The sequence below is a fragment of the Coffea eugenioides genome, chromosome 2 (assembly GCF_003713205.1).
Source record: "Coffea eugenioides isolate CCC68of chromosome 2, Ceug_1.0, whole genome shotgun sequence".
Lineage (NCBI taxonomy): Eukaryota > Viridiplantae > Streptophyta > Magnoliopsida > Gentianales > Rubiaceae > Coffea > Coffea eugenioides.
The window spans coordinates 27921117-27938835 of record NC_040036.1 but is presented as its reverse complement, the minus strand read 5'-3'; the positions used below and the strand labels follow the sequence as shown (position 1 = coordinate 27938835).

The following is a 17719-nucleotide window of genomic DNA, read 5'->3' as shown; positions in this document are numbered from 1 at the left end:
ATATGCGGTAACATTATTGTCATGTTAATTTCAATGCATAATTCTTTCTCTTTTAGCTTTTTCCTTATTCTTCGATAACATCATACATATTATTGGAAGTAATGAATGTTGTGGCCCTTTCATTTTTCTTCTTGCAGCTTAATCTGCATTGATGGCTGGCTCTAGGAAAGGAAAGCACAAGAAGAAAAAGGAGAAATCGAATCCTCATAAATCCAAAGAAAACAACAAGCAAATCGATATCTCAGTTATCAAATCTGAATTGGGACATGAGAAAGAAGGGGACAAATGTGATGCTAAGCACACTGAAGACAAGCAGGTAGAAAAATTACTGTACCTTAAAATTGAAATAGCATATGAAGAAGCATGCCTAATTATGTCAAAAATGGGATATGATACTCAAACCATTGAAGGGGCACTTTTGAGAGCAGGGTATATATTTGGTGAACCGGACATCCGAAGTAGTATCATGAAAAGTACATTGACTTTAATCAATAGTTCTCGCCAAGAAAATGGTAAAGTCATTTTTAATGAAGAACAAGAACCCATTTTTAAAACATTGGCCGAATTGATCGAGTTTTGGGTACAAGATTTGGTTAACTTAGTGGAAAGACAGCGCCCTGGTTTGTCGAAGTCTAGTGCTATGCAGCAGATTTTGTCAAGCAAGTTGCTTGCTATTGAGAAAACTAATCAATCTCTTGCTCCTGATAGAGTTGAAGCTTCTTCTTCTAGTGAAGTTTCAGGAGCTAATCAATTTGATTTTGATGCATTTTTGAAAGAAAATGCTCTTGCATTGAAGAGATTGACTGGTCTTACTTATACCCCAGAGTTGGCAAGTCAATCAGAAAAGAATGCTACTTCTTCTGCCAGTCCACAAGAACAAGGTCAAATCTCCTTGGAAGATTTTGAGTTTGATCAGATTTCTAATCCATTTGAAGGGTTTCAGGGGTTATGTGATGAAACAAGACTAAGAAATTGTTCCGAAGAGCAAAAACATGAAATTATTTTCAGCTTGGAAGAACTCATACGAAGTCTGGAGCAACAAGTGGAAGATAGAAAAAATTGGGCTCTGAATAAAAGAAGGGAATCGAGAGCGAGTTTGGTTAGTCACTCTCATGAGTTAATTATGCTAAGTTTGGAAAAAGAAAAGAGAGAGCAATTGGCTAAGGAGAAAGAGGAACTCGCAACTTCTATGTCTAAAATGATATTAAAGAAAGAAAATGCTCAACGAACCACAATGGATCAGATCGACAGGCTATATCAACAATTGGGAAAAGTTCAGGCTGAAAATCTTAGACTTCGAGCTGAGCTTACCAGCATTGAGTTGAATGAATCAGAATCAAAGAAGAATATGAAACTGGCTATGAAAAAGGAAAAGGAAGACCTTAAGAAGATCGAAAACTCAGAAAAACATATCAGCAAGACAAATAGTCTGATTAATCAAGAGAAAGAAAAGATTCTTCAGCTGGAAGTGGAGTTGAAAAATGTTGTTCAAGCCCAAGAAGAAGCCAAGGTAATTGTGTTTACTGATGATCTTTGACTTAATTTGATTGTGATTTATGTTGCATAGTACTTCCATGATACATCCTGTTTGGTTTGAATTTGATCAATGGGCACTATCTGCATGTGCATATTGATGAATCTTTATAGAGATTTAGGTTCCCAAGAACAGCAATATGATTATAGAAGTGATATAAAATTTGCATAATCATCAATTGTGAACTCACACCTATTGAAAGTATCAAATAGTGAAATACAATCGCTTCAAGGCGTCAATCAGATTTTTTATCTTTTTCTGTTTAGTTGAATAATCTTCATTGCACTGCATAATAGGCTAGTGAAGAAAATTTCTCCTTATTCTTGGTTTAATATATTGGCAACTATGCGGAACTCAATTGACCTCATTATGAATGGTTATTGACGTGTAAGATCCAATTAAGGTGATCTAAAGAAACATTGTCAATGACACATAAAACTTGTATTTTGTTTGTGCAATGCACCACGCGTATTAATCGATACATTTTGGCATGTGAGGGACATTTTATGCTCTAATGGTATTAGTATGTGATAAATAAGTATTAAATGAGCTGAAAACTTTGGTTTTTCCTCAAAGAAAAGAGGTTCTGGATTTTCTTCCTCAAAGAGCATGTAGCGAACAGTTTAATTTTTTCTCTTTTCTGAAGTTCCTAGATTAGAATATCCTAATTTCTTATCACTTTTTGTACCACAATTAGTCCTATGTCCCGATGTGGCAATAAGATTATCTTGTACATTTTTTTAATTATTTTTGGTGGGAAAAGATCTTAGAGTACTTACCTTGAATAGATCATATTGGCGCCTTGCTTACAATCGTTAATGCCTTTTGTGTAATATGGGTACATCAATAAAGTGATCTATCGTGGCTCTTAGCAACACTGTATTACAACTGAATTGATACCCTAAAAAAGAATGAAGTGGGTTTTTTTTTGTCTCTAAATGCATTTTAATAAACTTTTTTGGGATCATTGCAAGTTTCCAAACCTACATAAGCCAAAATTAGAGAAAGTTGTCAGATTTGGAACCTTTCTTGTATGCTGTTAAACAGATCGTACAAATCACTTTTATGACCTCTTGTTTTCACGACTGATGATATAGACTCAAACAATAAAAAGAAAAAAAAATGTTTGAAATACAGTTTAACAGATACGTGCATGCACATTATTAGTACTTGTGATGCCTTTAATTGCATTTTAAATTAGCCATACTCAGGGGCGGAGCCAGAAAAAAATCTTAGTGGGGGCAAAAATAACACTAAAATTTTTTATCTACTCTTTTTCTAATTTTTTAAGCAAAAAAAAAGTCTCATGCATAAAATCACCATTTCACAAGTTAAAATATTTATCAAATAACCCATTTATTAGTTATTATATTAACTAATCAATTTTCAAATTTCTTTAAAATAGTAATAGTCTCATGCTTTAGATATATATTTGGAAACAAATTTAAAATAATAATAATAAGAAGTAATTGTTTAGAACCTGATTTTGATGGTCTCCTAAAGTTGGTGAAAAGAGTTGCAAAATATGGCGGATCCAAGTCCTAGAAGATCAATTGATTCTGGTGCAATCTCTAAATAGGATGAAGTGATCAAAAGAAAGAGTAACAAGCTTTGGTTGTGGAAAAAAAAATGGCTATCGTATGTATGTTGGGGAGTGGGGACAACCGAGAGCCAGATGAGGAAAGGGAAATTGGGGAGTGAGGACAAAGGAAATAAATAATAATTGGATGAAGTGATAAAAAAAAAAAGTAGTTGGCTTGGGTGTGGAAGAAGAGGAGTCGGTTGTGAAGGAAAATGGGGGACCACAGGAGTAAAGGGAACTTGGGGAGTGGGGACCAAAAGGAATGACTGATATAATTGGTACTTGGCCCTGTTGGTGGGAAAATGGGAATTAGAGGAGGAAAGTGAATAATATAAATTTTGTGACCCATTCTTTCACATTTTTTCTAAAAAAAATTCTGGAGGCACCTTTAAAATTATGTCAAAATTATAGATGTATTATAGAAATTTAAGGGGGCAGTGGGGCCCGTGCCCCCACTTTAAATCCGCCCCTGGCCATACTCACTGATGCTCAAAGTACTTCATTATACTCTTATTTGTTCTTTTTTTTTTCATTTTAAATAGCTGAAATTCAAGCAAGAAATAGAGGAAAAAGAGCAGGCCCGCATTCTAGTTTCAGAAGAAAAGAAACTAACTAGAATTGCAAGAGAATATAGAGATAGAAAGTTGTCAGCATTGGAGCAAAAATTAGAGGTAGAGCGTCGGCGTGTGATGGATGATAAGGAGAGGCTCATGTTAGAAGCATCCATTCTCAAGACACAGCACTTGTTGGGTTCAAGTGTTTCAGAGGCTGAAAGCTCACAAAACTTGGCTCAAGCAATGCTCATTCCTGATCACAGGCGTTGTATTATCTGCTGTAGAAAAGAAGTTTCTGTTCTGTTCTTGCCTTGTTCCCATCAAGTTGTATGCGTCGGCTGCAGTATTATTGTAGGAGAATATTGCCCTTCTTGCAGAGTGCAAATCACAGAAAGATATAAGGTTTACAGTGGAACCACTTAAGTTATGGTAAGACAATTATACTGCCTAGTTCTATTTCTTAATTTTCCTGCCTGTTCTTATAATACTTTTAGAAGGAGTCCACCTTATGTAATGCAATGCAATCCTCCTTTTTTTTTTTTTTTTTTTTTTTTTTTTTTCCTTGTTTTGTGTTTGATGGAATTATTGTTAGTGTCCTGAGATGATGTAGATGTTGGTTATATATTTCTGGAATTGATTGACTCTGGACTTCTGTATCTTAATATGTTTTTCAGGCTATTGGCTCTTGGTTTTGCTGGCGAATTTAAAGCGCAGGTCATATTGTATGTCCAAGGATATGGATCTTTTGGGAGGAGAGAAGTATTTGTGATATGTATGTGTTGATTGTTCAATGACATTTCTCAAACTGTGTGATGCTGTAAGGAAATGTTTAAAAGTCTGGCTGACGTGCTAGAATGGTTGAAACTTCTGTTTTCTGTATGGTACAATTTCAACAGTATTTTAGGTCAAATGATTGCAATTTCTATGCTATTTATTTGCACAGAAAGGATGGTATGAGTTGTATGCCATCATTCAACCCTACTGTAAGGGTAGTCTTCTACCAGATATGTATTCTTATATGAGACCAGACATCTGAAATACAAGGAGAGACCAAGGTCAAAGATCTTGAGCCGCAGGATGATATGGAAGCAAAACTTCTTCCGAGTTATCATAAGGAACTTGGCTCTATTCCCTAACACCTTAATATTGACAAATCTTAGGCACCTGGCTAGCATAGAGTTCATGGAGACTACGTAGCTAAGAGGCTGATCTGTTGACTTCCCTTTTTCTTTTGAATTCTGTTAAAAGTTCAAGTTCTAAGGGTCTTACTATATGACCTCCCCCTCTATACCCAATGCAGTTTCCTCTGCCAATATCTACATACAGCAACTAAGTCTCTTATAGTGAGCTATGTTCTCTCAAGGTGATGGGAATGTATATAACTATATATGTACATCTCTTCTATCATAAGAGTTCAAAAAAGCAAACCCAATGAAGAAACCCATGTATGATTCTTGGTTTCTATTGATGCATAGGAAGCAAGATGGATAAGCATTGACAATTCCTATTTGACAGAATATTTTGGGATGAGCAGCTCACTCGCCCTGTAAAAGTCATGAAATTTGATCACTTATTGGAGCCATCTAACAAGCCATTGGTGGCCCTTCATTTCTCAGTATTCAACAGATTTAGCAATACTTTTTGAATATTTGCATACCAAGTCGATTCTCAATTAATCTGTAGCAAGGTACGTTGGAGAAGACACTGGCATTTCTTTCTTTTCACCCATCTCACTTTGTCAAGGCAAAGTGGAGAACACAGTAGTGTTGCCTCTTGTCAATCTAAGCAAACATAATTCCATTTCTCTCCCGCTTGCCTCTGCCAGCATGTCTTAGCTGCCTGAAGCCCATGATTCTCACCCTTAACTGCAGCGATGAAGCTAGGACCTTTGTTCAAGGGTGTAACATTAATATTAGCTTAAATCTAAAGTATGTTTGTTTAGAAATTTTTACTATAATTAAATTTTTACTATAAGTACACCAATCAATTTACTTAATATTACAATTTTTTTTTAAAAAAGGTATTTGCTATTTGTGATTAACCATTAGTAAAAGTTATCAGGTCATGTAATTTTATAATTGCATAGAACTTTAAAATGTGCAAAAGACTACAAAATGTAAAAATCTATTATATAAAACTGGGTTGGCAACTTGTACAGAACTGGAATGTAAAGGAAATGTTTATTTCGCTTGTAATTCGTATCATTGAACATCTAAAAAAGTTCAATGTTGCATAAAGCAAAACATTATAAAGAAAAAATCACCATTGTGTAATATATTTTGTTTCAATGTTCCATTAGAACTGTTAAGAGCAACTACAAAAGGTTTTAACACTTTTGGGAGGCAATTGTTGGATTAAAAGGAATACTATCAAAATTCAGGGGGGCAAGAGAGTTACAATATTAAAAAATCCAAAATTTTATAACCTATTCTACATTATTTTAAGATTGAGGGGGTACAATTGCACCCCCAGAGATGAACATGGCTCCGCCACTACTCAACCATCCCTGGAAAATGTAAGCAATACCCAGGTATCCCCAAGAAATCCTCGTTTAATAATTTGTTTTTTATGCATATATTTTCTTGTGGGAGTTTTTTTAATTATTATATGTAGTATTTGACATAGAAATCAATAATAGTTGTAAATTTTTTTTTGGCTTTTCCAAGTTTGTATTTGTTATATTTTGGTCTTACATTGCAGCGCATTCAACGTTTGTGTTCCATGAAATTTTTTTTATGATGGAACAAAAGTCGGGACTGTTGGCCTAAAATAGCCTATCCAAGCAGATAAGCTGGTATCTTTCCATGGCCGAAAAGCTAAAGAATAACTATGTACATAGAATCAGTGATTTCGGTTATGGCTGCAGAGTTTAGTTTACACTAATGGTTGTTGAGGCTTTGAGCTAATAACAAACAATACTGATCAATTTTGAGAAAACCAATGGATGATGCTTTTTTGGTTAATATTGAAAAATACTATTAGGTTCATATTTGTAACACATGAGCATTGGCGTATAAAGATTGTTTGGTAATACAAAAAGATTAGTATTTAATACATTAGCTCACTTACTTTTGTATGCTCATTCAAATAATGACATATTAACAAGGAACAATAACGCATTATTTTCTTTCTTTATTTGTCTTTTCGGTCTTATTTACGTAGAAACTAGTCATGGCAAATTTTCTTAAGTATCAAGAGGCATTGACAAATTTTCATAGGCTAAATTGGATCTCAAAAGTTGTACTACTAGGTGGATTCATGTGTGGACTGACTGAATAAATGCCAACCTAATCCTTCAAGGAAACTACTCTAAAACTTCCAAGATTTAAACTATCTTCGGTCCAATTGATCAAGAAATAATTATATCAAGAAAATTAACCTGCCACAAAATTTTCATTTGTCACCATTTGGAGAATAAGAAGAATAGACCTTAGATGTGATGGGGTTTAGAAAGAATCTACTAGCACTTGCTAGGATCTTAACTTCATTCTTGAGTCATTTGTTCTATATAAATCTACTGTGGTAGCAAATCAAAAGTTCAAAGCCCATGCATTTACATAGAGAAATGGTAATTTGACAATGGAATGTTAGACGTAACTCAGAGAGAGAGAGAGAAAGAGAGAGAATGTGTGTGTTTCCCTGCCAATGAGCTGAAGTTTGGGATATGCATCACCACTTGCACTTATTGTTTTTGCATTAGATATTAGATCTAAGTTTTTAGAAATTTTTAATAAAAATTTTTATTATCTTATTTTAATTTTATTTATGTTGAAATTTGATATTATTGGTTGAGTAATAATCTTATCGTTGAACATTTGGCATGATTCATTATTTCATGAAAATGTGCGATAAATTTACTGGATTTTTGTTGTTCTAAAAAAAATAAAAGTCTAACGTGTGTATACTTAGGCCCCGCTGGAGAAGCAAGGTTGTTTTTGGAGTACTATACAGGTAATGCCATCTCAACTTTATGTACATTTGGACATCCATGCAACCTCAGGGAACAGCAGTTTTCATCTTTTTCCTCCAGAAGCCGATCATCAGCAAAATTGAGCCTATCTGCTTCAGGTTTGTTTCGTGGTGCTTTGAAGTTATCAAACAATATGTCAGGTTCAGAGTGTGACCTAGTTACTAGTTGTGAAATTTTGTAAGAAATTTTGTTAATTTATTAAAACATGCCAAGTAAGATCTCTTTTAAGACTAGATGCCTACATGTAAGCCACTTCTTTGGTAATTTTGTATGGCAGCTAAAAAGAAAAAAAAAATTGTATGGCATCTTCTTTGACAATAACTTTGATGCTAGAGTGTCTCTTCCCTAACTTCACGAGGTAGTGAAAAAAAAAAGGTTATACTTTAGTTGTTTGGATGAGGATTGAATTGTTGACTAATTTAACTAATAATAAATGATAAAGCAACTATTTTATCAAATTTTAATTAGGCATATTTGTTTCCAAGTTATGAGTATTATTGTTTTGTTATACAATTTATCAAATTATTTACATTCTAACAGCAAAACTTAGTGAAAAAAGATTAAACAATGTAGCACTTATGCAACCTGAAGAAAAAACCAAATGCAGACGAAATAAATGGGAATACCTATTTTTGTTTATCATTTTCTGATTTTGTCAAAATTTATCATATTCTCAAAGGTGTGACTAAAAATAAATAATAAATTGATAAAGCAATAGATTCTCTTTCATTTATTTTTGGATACATTCTTCCCAGTATAGTTTGTTGGTAGATTTGGAAGGCAAGAAATAAAGCAATGTTTGAGGGTGCCCAAATGAGATCTTCTGCCCTTTGTCATGCCATTTTTTCGGAAATACAGTCCATGGCGGGAATTCAATTTAAACAAGGTTTTCGAGTACAGTCATTTCATCATTTATGTGATTTGTTGTATTCATCTAATGTTGGGGTTGCATACAAACTTGTTCGCTGGGAAAATAAGCAATCAGGTCAATACATTCTTAATACAGATGGCTGTTCAAAGGGTAATCCAGGAGTGGGTGAAGGCGATGGGGTTCTTCGGGATTCAAAGGGCATGCCTCTGATTGGTTTTTCGGCATATCTTGGAGAAACTACATGTCTCCGTGCAGAGGCTAGGGCCCTCCTTATTGGTCTTCAAATATGTGTACATAAGGGTTTTGGAAATCTATATGTGCAATCGGATTCTTTGGTATTAGTTGGAATTCTTCAGCATCGTATTCATTGCCCTTGGCATATTCGATGGGAGGTCAGGCAGATTTGGAAGTTCGTGGAAGATTCGAATCGTATCTCGCACTGTTATAGGGAGGCTAACACAGTTGCTGATGCGTTATCCAATGTGGTTGTATCACATCCAGAACAACAACTCAAGATATATGAGGCCTTTAATTCGTTTCCAAGATTGGCTCGTGGGGCAATTCGCTTGGATAGATTAGGAATGCCTTCAATCCGGAAAATTAAACTCAACTAAAAATATATATATATATCGAGTAATAATTATGATGATGAATGATAAATATAAATAAAAGTTAGCAAAGTTCTATAAGCATAAAGTAATATTAAACTTGTTATTTGTCAAAGAGGGGTATTTCATCATTTTTTCCCCTACTTTATGTAAATTGTCCAAAGGATAGTTTACAATCTTTTGTAGTCAAATTAGTTAATCATTAACTATTTAACAAGGGTTAATATGTTATATTTTAAACTTAGAGCGGAAGAGGGCAAAGTAACAATCACAATGCTTAGATTTGGTTTGAACAACCTACTTAGAACCAAATTTATTGCTTGAGAGATCTAATTGATAATTTTTATAACTGAGGGACCAAATGAAATCATTGATAAAAGTTGTAGGGCTATCAGACTTATTGCCCCTAAATTATTGTGCAAGGACTATGATCAAATTTTGTGACCACAAAAATAAGTGATTTTTTTATGAGATTAGTTTTTGTATGAAAATAATTGTGCGTAAGAGATTTTTTTATGAGATTGTATTTTGTCTGACAAGAATTTTATCAAGCAATTTTATGTTTCAAGGTTCAATAGATATTTCATAGTTGGGAAAGGGGTATTAAAAATGAAGTCCAAATAATAAATCATCATTATCTTTAATAATAAGATTTTTGACTCACATTTATATATAAAAATTATTTTTCTTCTGTGACCCAATACTAATTCTCATCCTCCACCACTTCTTTTAATGCCCAAAAAAATTTCTTTTACTGAATTTCTTGCTAATCAACCTATTCTCACACTTTCTCACTCTACCCCTCTCACTCAAAGAGAGGCAGAACAGTTACCGATGAAATTGTTCTTGAATGATACAATATACTTTAGGGCTTTATAGATTTTGATTTTGAAGTACCAGTTTTTTTATGTTTTTTATTATATTTACACTTTTATTTTATATATTTTAATAACTTAAATAGCAAAATCCCTCAAATCAATAAATATAGCTTTAGTTGGTTTTGATTATTTTCTATAATCACTTCCCATAATTAGCTATGCAAAATCTGAGTCAGATAAGAATACCTTGTAATTAATCACAAACTAAATTGTGAATCTTCGCAACTACAATTTCGTATTCAATTGTCATTCACACTTATCCATCAAGATTAAGCGTCTTATATTGTTAAACTTTGTATTGCAGGTCAAATAATGACCGTGCATTATTTGGATGCTAATATCTAACAATTGTCCCACCCACCCTCTGTCACTCCTATTCAATTTTACTTATTACTCTCTCTTTCGCTCACTCTTCTTAATATCCAAAAAGATATTTCAATCCTACACATCACTCTTTCTTTCACTCACACTTTTTGATTTCAAAAAGACTTTTCAATCCTATTCATTGTTTTATATTTCACTCACTCTTCTTGATTTCCAAAAAGACATTTCAAACCTACTCATCAGTCTCTCTTTCACTCAATCTTCTCAATTTCCAAAAGGGCACTACTTCTACTTTGTTAACTCGAATTGACTTGAGTCTCTCTCTCTCTCTCTCTCTCTCTCTCTCTCTCTACACATAAATTTTATATCTTCATCTTTCTTTTGCAACGACCGACAACTGTTCAGTTCTCTCTGCATTTTAACGTGAATCACGAGGTGATCATCTTTTTAACATTTCACTTGAATTTCATTGTCATTTTTGTATATTGCATTTAGACTCATTTATTAGTTAGATTCTTTCTTGTTTTAATTTTTTTTTGGCAATTCTCGATCAAAAGCAACTGAAGGAAAAAAAAATAAGGAAATGAACCAAAATCAAAAGCAAATTAGTTTTTTATTCTTTTTCCTTAAAAGGGTTATCGAAGTTGCATTATTATTATTATTTTGAATCTTTTTGTTCCTTAATAGAGTTAACATATATTGATTCTCTATATGTGGACTTAATCAGTGCACTTAAAATTAGAAAGCAGAAGGTTGTGAAGAATAAGAAGGAGATCGTTCTTTTTATTATATGGTATTGTCTTGTGCACTTAAGATAATGTAAGACCTGAATTCTAATATCCAGTAACATTAATGTCAGACTGTATTTTTCTTCTTGTAGCTTAATCTGCATTGATGGCTGGCTCTAGGAAAGGAAAGCACAAGAAGAAAAAGGAGAAATCTAATCCTCATAAATCCAAAGAAAACAACAAGCAGATCGATATCTCAGATATCAAATCTGAATTGGGACATGAGAAAGAAGGGGACAAATGTGATTCTAAGCACACTGAAGACAAGCAAGTAGAACAATTGCCTACAAGACTAAGAAATTATTCTGAAGAGCAAATAAATGAAATTATTTTCAGTTTGGAAGAACTCATACAAAGTCTTGAGCAGCAGCTGAATGATAGAATAAATTGGATACTGAAGAAAAGAAGGGAAGTGAAAGCGAATATGGTTAGTCATACTCATGAGTTAATGAAGCTAAGTTCGGAGAAAGAAAAGAGAGAGCAACCGGCTAAGGAGAAAGAGGAACTCAAAACTTCTATGTCTAAAATGATGTTAAATAAAGAAAAAGTTAGAGGAATCGCAACCGGTCAGCTCGACAGGCTATATGAAGAATTGGGAAAAGTTGAGGCTGAAAATCTTAGACTTCGAGCTGAGCTCACTGCCATTAAATTGAATGAATCAGAATCAAAGAAGAATATGAAACAGGCTGTGAAAAAGGAAAAGGAAGGCGTTGAAGAGATAGAAAGCTCAAAAAAACACATTAGCAAGACAAAAAGTCTGATTAATCAAGAAAAAGAAAAGATTCTTCAGCAGGAAGTGGGGTTGAAAAATGTTGTTCAAGCCCAAGGAGAGGCCAAGGTACATACTTGTTTACTGATGAACTTTGACTTAATTTGACTATGATTTATGTTGCATTGTGCTTCTGTGATACTTCCTGTTTGGTTCGAATTTGATCAGTGGACACTATCTGCATATGCATGGAATGTTTAAAATTAATGATAAAACAAATCTTTCCTTCATGTTCTCATTCCTTAAGATGATATAGTAGAAAGGGTTTGTTGTTCTAGCAGAGAGACGTTTTTTCTCCTATTTTTTTTTTTTTTACTTTAGTGAACTACAAAACCTTACATGATTACTTTATGTTTACCATGTGTCTATATTGTGTATGACAATGAATCTCCAAAAAAAAAAGAAAAAAAAAACAGAAGAATGAGCTTTATTTGACTACTTTGTCATCTTAAATATAATTTTATCCCAATATTTAAGCCAAAAAACTAATGAGTATAAACTCAAAGTTCTATTGATAATACATCTCTTTTTTGAATAATAATTGATATGTTTAGCATTGTTAGTGAGCTTCGACTTTTATAGCTCTATTGAGTATTACACTACATTATCTCAAAGAAAAAGTTTAGCACTTGTAACATCACTATATTGAAGAATGTATACAAATTTTGTTGAGTATTGATAACTTAAAAAAATAAGTCACTGGATTTGCTAGTGAATACAATAATTTTATACCTTTTGACAACATAAATAGAAGAAAGGGCAGTGATGAATCTCTATATAGATTTAGGTTCTCAAGATCATCAATATTATTATAGAAGCAATATAATGTTTGCATGATCGCCAATTGTAAACTCACAGATATTGAAAGTATCAAATAGTGAAATAAAATCACTTCAAGATGTCAATCAGATTTTTTAATCTTTTTTTGTTTCATTCAATAATCATCATTTCACTGCATAATAGGCTAGTGAAGAAACTTTCTCCTTATTCTTGATTTAATATGTTGCCAACTATGAGGAACTTAATTGACCTCATTATGAATGGTTATTGATTGTTCAGCTTAACATTCTTGATATATAAGATCCAAGTGAAGAGATCAAAGAAACATCATGAACGGCATATAAAGATCATATTTTGTTTGTGGATGCACAACACATTAATTAATCCATACATTTTGGCATGTGAGTGACATTTTATGCTCTAATAGTGTTAGTTTGTGATAAATAAGTATTAAGTTAGAAGAAAACATTTGTTTTTCCTCGAAAAAAAGAGGTTCTGTTGTTTCCTCCTCAAGGAATATGTAGCTAACAGTTTAACTTTGTTTTTCTCTTTTGTGAAATTTCTAGATTAGAATATCCTAATTTCTCACCACTTTTTGTACCACAAATCATCTGTGCTGATGGGGTGTTAAGATTATCTCATACATTATTTTTATTATTTTATTATCTTTTTTGGTGAGAAAAGATCTCAGAGCACTTCCCTTGAATGGATCCTAATAGGGCCTTGCTTACAATCTTTAATCCCTTTGGGTATATCAATAAATTGATCTGTGGCTCTCGGGAACACAGTGTGTACAACTGAATTAACACTCTAAAGAGTATGTAATGGTCCTTTTGATTTGTAAATGCATTGTAATAAACTCTTTTGGGATCATTGCAAGTTTCCAAACCTACATAGGCCAAAATTACCGAAAGTTGTCAGATTTGGAACTTTTCTAGTATGTTGTTAAACATATCATTCAAATTACTTTTATGACCTCCTGTTTTCATGGTTGATGAAATAGACTCAAACAGTAAAAAGAAAAAAGGAAAAAAATTGTTTAAAGTACAGTTTAAGAGACGCATACACATTATTAGTACTTATGATGCATGCCTTTAATTGCATTTTAACTTAGCCATACTTACTGATGCTCAAAGTACTTCACTACACTCTTGCTTGTTCTTTTATATTCATTTTGCATAGCTGAAATTCAAGCAAGAAATGGAAGAAAGAGAGCAGCCTCGCATTCTAGTTTTAGAAGAAAAGAAACCAACTAGAATTGCAACAGAAGATAGAGACAGAAAGTTGTCATCATTGGAGCAAGAATTAGAGACAGAACGTCGATGTGTGATAGATGATAAGGAGAGGCGCATGCTAGAAGCATCCCATCTCAAGACACAGCACTTGTTGGCTTCAGGTGTTTTAGAGGCTGGAAGCTCACAAAACTTGGCTCAAGCAATGCTCATTCCTGATCATGGGAGCTGTATTGTCTGCTGCAAAAAAGAAGTTTCTGTTCTTTTCATGCCTTGTTCCCATCAAGTTGTATGCTTCAACTGCAGTGTGATTGTGGGAGAATATTGCCCTTCTTGTCGAGTGCAAATTGATGAAAAATATAAGATTTATGGTGGTACCTCTTAAGCTATGGTAAGATAAACTGCCTAGTTTTTATAATACTTTTAGCATGAGTCCACCTGCTATAATGTAATGCAATCTTTTTTGGCTTTTTTTTTTACCTTGTTTTGCGTTTGATGGAATTATTGTTAGTGCCTTGAGATGGTATAGATGTTGGTTATGTATTTCTGGAATTGATTGACTCGGGTATCTGTATCTGAAAATGTTTTCAGGCTATTGGCTTGGTTTTGCTGGTGAATATGAAGCGCAGGTCATATTTTATGTCCAAGGATATAGATCTGCTGGGTGGAGAGAAGTATTTGTAATATGTATGTGTTGACGGTTCAGTGACATTTCTCAAACTGTGTGATGTTGCAAGGAAATGTTTAAAACTCTGGATGATGTGTTAGAATTGTTAAAACTCCTGTTTACCGTATGGTACAATTTCGGCAGTGTTTTAGGTCAAATGGTTGCAATTGCTATACTATGTATTTGAACGGAAAGGATGGTAAGAGTTATGCCATCATTCAAGCCTACCGTAAGGGTAGTCTTCTACTGGGTAGGTAGCCTTATCTGAGACTAGACATCTGAAAAACAAAGAGAGGCCAAGGTCAAATTCCTCTTCTGTGTTATCATAGGGAACTTGGCTTTATTCCCTAATACCTTAATACTGACTTCACTTTTGTTTTTGAATTCTACTTAAAGTTCAAGTGAGCTATGTTCTCTCAGGGTGCTGGGATGGTATGTACATCTCTTCTGTCTACAAGAGCGGAAAAAAAAGAAAACCCCAACGAGGAGACCCTTGTCTGATTCTTGGTCACTGTAGCTGCATCGGTGATTCGTGTTTGACAAAAGGTTTTGGGATAAAGTGAATGAAGTGAATGTGCTAGAAAAATGTTGTGTATTCAAGCCTCCAGGTAGGGGGTTCATCCGCATAACACCAATCTAATTATAATTGGTTTATAACACCTTGTAGAAATTATCTTCTGAGGTGGTTAGTTGATCATTCAGTCATAATTCTTCTTTATTCAGTTATGTTGAAAAATGAAGAAATTGCCATTAAAATTTCTTCAATATCATTTCAATCTGCAATTCACTAAAACATTTTTTTTTTTTTGCGTGCATGATTTGAGCACCACGGAAACACTATACATCTTGGCTTTCAAGAAAAGTGAAACATAAAAAGTGCAAGAAAAAGATGGCCAGGTTTATATTCTCAGGAAATCCTTGGAATATCATCTAAAACATAATGACCAAGCCTTCCTGTGCGATACAGATCCAATAATTTAATAGCAACTTTAGTATGACCATCCACTTCTGATTGAGTAATACGAAAGGCATTTCGTAACATTCTGGACTCTACTTCAATGAGCTGTTCCAAATACTTATCATTTTCCAGATCTCCGCTGAAAGTTGAAACAGCTTCAAAAAGAGTTCGCCGAACATCATTTACGATGAAATCCTGCATAAATGGTTATGAATGCCATTATCAATAATGTAGTCACAAGCAAAACAAAAAAGGAACCTGTAGGCCCTAACTTTCATTATTGTTCTTATCACAAGTCTTTAAACTTCAGTTGTTTGATTGAGTGCATACAGCAGATAACGCAGTGGAGCAAGACTCACAAAGGATGGATAAGCTCCTCAAGAAGTGTAGCCCCTATCCACAATAAGTATAAAATTTTCTGTTTCCTTTACCCGTAGATTTTAATATTCAGCATTCCTTTTGAACTATGAATACTGACAGTTATATTTAAAGCTTTTAATTGTTCACCACGTCATTGAACTATACACCATTCTGGCCACCAGAATCAGGAGGAGACAGGAGAAAAATCCTCAACTGGTCCTTCTCCTTTGAACCAAACGTACACATGCTTTAGGGTTATCACATGAAAAGGCAACAGAACAGAATTTAATAACTTTAGATTAGTTGAATCATGTGTGCGTTCGTCATGAACCTATTATAATAAATTGGCTCAACTATTTCAAAGCTACTGTATCAACAGAATGAAGGAAGAAAATAGGCAAGTCCAGAATAATCTCACTGTTAATCCCACTGGAGAGTTTGGCTTAATTAATTTTGTTTCCATGCCCCTGGTAGAGTAGGCATTTAATGTAAACCACACCTCTTAGTACCACCAAATTCCTACCAATTGCACAGCTGAAGTTTGCTAGTCAAAACATGAAAACCATGACACAGGAAGGAAAATTTTACATAAAAGCAACACCGGACCTAGAAGTTTCCTAATACATAGTTAGACGTGATTACGTAGGAATTTGGGCTAATAAAACTAACTTATGCAAGTAACTCTAGGCAGTCTCCTGATGATTTGCTCCTGTTTTTTCTTTTCTGTTTTCTTTTCTTCCTGTTTTAATAGCTCTTGCATCTTTTGGTACTAGTGTCTACCTCTGTAAGTTCTTTAATGGTAAAGCTAACTCTTAAGCAACCTTCATTAAAAACTATTCCTTTTTTTTTTGGGAGGCACATTTATATGAGAAGATTTATTATCTTATCAAACTTCCAACAGACAACAATTCATCAATTTGTCTTGATTGAAACAAGCAAACATTCTCAAAGAGCTGCTTCCGTTTGAAAAAATACTTGGAAAGGCCAAAGCCAATCCCAAGGAACAGTGAAGCACCCATTTACAAAATACCTGTGTGTGATCAGTTGCATATTGCCTCTTGTCCACGTGAGAGCTCTCAGAAAGCTCCCCTTCCTGATAAATTGATGATCTAACATTCTCCATGGCAGAAAACCTTGACCATTTCTTGTATTCTTGGCTCAAATTAAGAACAGCAAGAAAGTAATGAGCTAAATCATTTTTCCCAACAATGCAGTCCCTGATAGCTCCTATGCATTGGAAACACGTCAGTACAATTTACTGGAAAGTTTAATTTTGTTCTCAATGGCCTCGACTGAATAGTTAAGGTACATTCCTGCAACAGCTAAAGAGAGTTTTTCACATGTAAACCAAGGCCAAAAGAAAGTTCTCAGAACAAGAATGAATAAAAACTGTACAATTAGCATTTCTACCTATTAAAGCTAGTTTAGAGCACAGTTCGTCACCAAAAATCTCTGGAGGCAAGATACCAGGAGTGTCCAAGACGTAGATATTCGGATGACTGGCAATCTGAATGCAAAAAACCTCATGAATAATAACAAAAAGCAAAAAGCATGAAGACTGAAAACAGAAAGGGGATAAAATGGAAACAGAGATTTTTTGGAGGTGTACAATCATTAGCATGCAAGGGGACTCTAAGATACAGATGATGGCTGGCAGTGAAATTTCAGCAAATGCTTTAAAAATGAGAAGTGATAAATTAAGCAAACTGATGATAGAAAAACATAACAACCAGACAAACTTAAGTTTTGGGGGGTCTGATTATTGATTAATTTGCTCAGATAGATGACAGTTGGCTTAAGGGAGAATAGCTAAATCAAGATCTCCAAAAAAGGTTATCATGCCC

At 33.9% G+C, this 17719-nt stretch overlaps 3 protein-coding genes across 3 annotated transcripts in view; 2 read left to right on the top strand and 1 right to left on the bottom strand.

Moving 5' to 3' along the window:
• Positions 1-151: 151 nt before the first annotated feature.
• LOC113759373 (MND1-interacting protein 1-like) lies at positions 152-4093 on the top strand. Its single transcript, XM_027301937.1, has 2 exons — positions 152-1510; positions 3659-4093. Exons 1-2 carry the CDS (start codon positions 152-154, stop codon positions 4091-4093), a joined length of 1794 nt encoding a protein of 597 aa, XP_027157738.1.
• A 7122-nt stretch (positions 4094-11215) lies between these two features.
• LOC113759372 (MND1-interacting protein 1-like) lies at positions 11216-14275 on the top strand. The gene is made up of 2 exons (XM_027301936.1): positions 11216-11947; positions 13841-14275. The coding sequence occupies exons 1-2, from the start codon at positions 11216-11218 to the stop codon at positions 14273-14275; spliced, it is 1167 nt and encodes a 388-aa protein (XP_027157737.1).
• Positions 14276-15376: 1101 nt separating this feature from the next.
• The window catches only part of LOC113759371 (DAR GTPase 2, mitochondrial-like), a 10663-nt gene continuing 8320 nt past the window's right edge, over positions 15377-17719 (bottom strand). Inside the window, exons 2-4 of the mRNA XM_027301935.1 lie at positions 17286-17382; positions 16906-17102; positions 15377-15710 (exon numbers count right to left, since the gene is read on the bottom strand). Of these exons, the coding sequence (XP_027157736.1) occupies positions 15465-15710; positions 16906-17102; positions 17286-17382 (540 nt within the window). The 3' untranslated portion in view covers positions 15377-15464. The remainder of the gene's footprint in view (positions 15711-16905; positions 17103-17285; positions 17383-17719) is intronic.

Coding starts and splice junctions, on each gene's coding strand:
- LOC113759373 (XM_027301937.1), top strand. CDS start 152: ATGGCTGGCTCTAGGAAAGGAAAGCACAAGAAGAAAAAGGAGAAATCG. Junction 1,511..3,658: donor AAGCCCAAGAAGAAGCCAAG/GTAATTGTGTTT, acceptor CATTTTAAATAG/CTGAAATTCAAGCAAGAAAT.
- LOC113759372 (XM_027301936.1), top strand. CDS start 11,216: ATGGCTGGCTCTAGGAAAGGAAAGCACAAGAAGAAAAAGGAGAAATCT. Junction 11,948..13,840: donor AAGCCCAAGGAGAGGCCAAG/GTACATACTTGT, acceptor CATTTTGCATAG/CTGAAATTCAAGCAAGAAAT.